Below are 2,941 nucleotides of genomic sequence, written 5' to 3'. Positions count from 1 at the left end.
ACATAAGTTGATGTACCTTAATGAAAGTTTTTAAACTTGAGGTACCCAACTGATGAGTGGTGTATAGTTGAGGTATATATATGTAATTAACCCTTTTTTTTTTTTACAAGAGGAATGCTAGCCGTTATTTGGGCGGCTGTGGCCACACAGTCTCTAATTCTTAAAGTAACACATGTTTTAGATTTTCAAAGAGGTAAAAAAGAAATTAAACTATTTTTTATATAATTAACTGTATTTTTTATCTTTATATTAATAAATGATGGAGATTCGAATCTAGAATCTACCATTTTTTCGCCTACGCTAATGTCATTTAAGAAGAAGTTCATGAGCGAATAGGGAAAGAAAATGGAAAGCCACTTTTGTGGTGACTTTACAAGTATATCTTTACAATTTTTTTTTAACGATTTTAAATTTTAAAATACTATAAAATTCAAGAAAATCTCATATTCCTGAGTGGAGTTAGTTTTACTTTGTATTTTGTTTTGTATTAAACATCCAAACAACCTATTACCGATTCCGTTCTTTCCTTTTGTCTCGCTTGCTTCTGTATCCAAACAGGCGGACGGTGAGAGAGGAAAATACACCTGTGAAGTGTGAAGTGTGTGGTGTGGAACTGTGGATGCGACAACGTGCGTAACGTCAAACGTCGTCGTGTGAATTATAAGGATTGAGGAAAAAGAAAAGTATCTCACTTAAAAAAGAAAACCCCAAAAAGCCTCCACCAGTCCACCACTCCACCCCCATTATTATCACAGCTTTAAATACAACCCCCTAACATTGTTTTATCTCCCAACAATTAACATCTTCCTCTTCTACTTATTCAGTTTCGAGGCAAACAAAGCGTCCCAACTCACAACTCCTATTTTCACAAACACTCCAAAACCGTCGTAAAAAATTAAATCTTTTAGCGACAGAAAAATGCAAAACGACGACGATTTCGAACCGGGGCTCTGTCCCAGCTTCAGCAGCTACTCCTCCGATAAACTAGCAGATATCGCTGCCAAAGTCTGCCTAGAATTCAAGGACCTGGACTTGCTGGAGGAATCCAATTCCAAGTCCGTTAAGCAACAATCGGAGGGTGTTGAAGAAGAAGATGATGACTTCGAATTCGTTTCGTTTCAGAAATCCGCCGGCGAGGTCTTCTTCGACGACGCCGGCCGGATCGGTCCGGTTTTCCCGGTCTTCAACCGCGACATGATATTCGACAAAAGTCAACGAGATCTCGAAGGCGTCGACGACGCCAGCGTTGCTGCTCCGTCATCGTCGTCGTCGGAGGTGGACGAATTGGACGCAGTGCCGCCGGGATCGTACTGCGTTTGGATGCCGAAAGCCGCCACGGCGGCGCAGCAAGAGGCGCGTGGGAAGTGCAAGATCAAGAGCAAGTCCACCGGGTCGACGTCGGCGTCGTCGAAGCGGTGGAGGCTGAGGGATTTACTGCGGCGGAGCAACAGCGACGGCAAAGACTCGTTCGTGTTCTTGACACCTAATTTGTCGTCGTCGAGCTCCAAGAAGGTAGTCGATGACGGCAAAGTAGTAGCAGCAGCAGCAGCGAAGGAGAAGAAGAGCTCTGGTTCGGATGCCAGGGGTAATAATGTAAATGGCAATAAAGGCCCGAACGCGGTGTCGATGGCTCACGAGGCGTTCTATGTGAGGAACAAGACGTTGACGAAAGACGGTTACAATAAGAGACGGTCTTACCTTCCGTACAGGCAAGACCTGGTTGGCTTCTTTGCAAGTGTGAACGCCATGAGTAGGACCTTCCCTACTTTCTAAATTTCCAGCAGATTATACTTTTGTCTTTATTACAAGAAAACGTCTAAATTTTGATTTATTTTTTTGTTTTTTTGTTCAAACATATCCAAGCAAATCCAACTTGGTTTGAGAGTACTTAACTTATGACTTTATGCTTATAATTTACCCATATTTCAACTTCTTAAGCTGGCCGTATCTGTACAGTTTGGCTGGTTTATTATTACGAAGTTTGAATAAGTTGAAATAAATTGTTAATCAAAACATTGTTTGGGTTGCACTGTTATTACTGTAAATTTGTAATTAGTTGATTGATATTAAGATTGAATTTATGACATATAGTCACATCCTCATTTGTTAACTTATCAATTTTCCTTCCTAAAGTGGTTCGATAATCATATTTCAACTTGTATAATCTACTATAACTGCTAACATAGATTGAGATGTTTGAGCTCTTTCAGCACCACAGTTGATGTGTACGAAAAATTTATTATGAGATTTGCACACATCAACCATTGACAATAATTCACAACACAAACATGTGTGAACGGCTAGTTTTAGCTTCTCTAATTTACACAAACATGTAGTTTCATATCGTTTTTCAAATCATCAATATAGTGATGATTAAATTTAAAATTTAAAATTGGACCACTAATTACAATTAAATTGATGGTGGGTCCATTTCTGTCCTCGGGTTCCTTTTTTCTTTCTTTTTGACTTGAGAAACCTCGATCCTTCCTTCCACGCTGCTGTTATTTTCCAATTCCGTCACTTTGCACTAATTTGGAAAAATCCTAAAAAGTAAAAAGTTGGAATCTACAGCTACAGCCTTCAATCCTCAAGTTGACATATTCTCATCTTGCCTCTGTAATTCAAGGTTAATTAAATGATAATTAGTCATTGGCTAGTGCTTATATATACACTTAAAAAATATTATGAATCCATTATGTTTTCACACTAAAACCAAGGATTTAAATTTCGAAGTTTTTGGCGAAATTTCGCCGAAAATTTCATTTTTTAGGGGTTTCGAAATTTTAACACGGATTCGACTAAATTTCGGAAAATTTCGGCGAAATATTCGAAATTTCGCTTGAAATTTCGAATGCCCCAACAACCCAGAAATCCAGAAACCCAGATTCGACGAAATTTCACTCACAACCCAGAAACCCAGCCGCCTCAAGAGGGGCGGCGG

General features: G+C 39.4%; 1 protein-coding gene across 1 annotated transcript; it reads left to right on the top strand.

Moving 5' to 3' along the window:
- Nucleotides 1-762: 762 nt before the first annotated feature.
- Nucleotides 763-2,110, top strand: LOC147288733 (uncharacterized). Its single transcript, XM_086241296.1, has one exon. The coding sequence runs from the start codon at nucleotides 919-921 to the stop codon at nucleotides 1,771-1,773; it is 855 nt and encodes a 284-aa protein (XP_086097422.1). The 5' UTR covers nucleotides 763-918; the 3' UTR covers nucleotides 1,774-2,110.
- The last annotated feature ends 831 nt before the right edge of the window (nucleotides 2,111-2,941 follow it).

This window comes from Dryas octopetala, chromosome 4 (assembly GCF_963921425.1).
Source record: "Dryas octopetala chromosome 4, drDryOcto1.1, whole genome shotgun sequence".
Taxonomy (NCBI): Eukaryota; Viridiplantae; Streptophyta; class Magnoliopsida; order Rosales; family Rosaceae; genus Dryas; species Dryas octopetala.
This window is presented reverse-complemented; position numbering and strand designations above follow the sequence as displayed.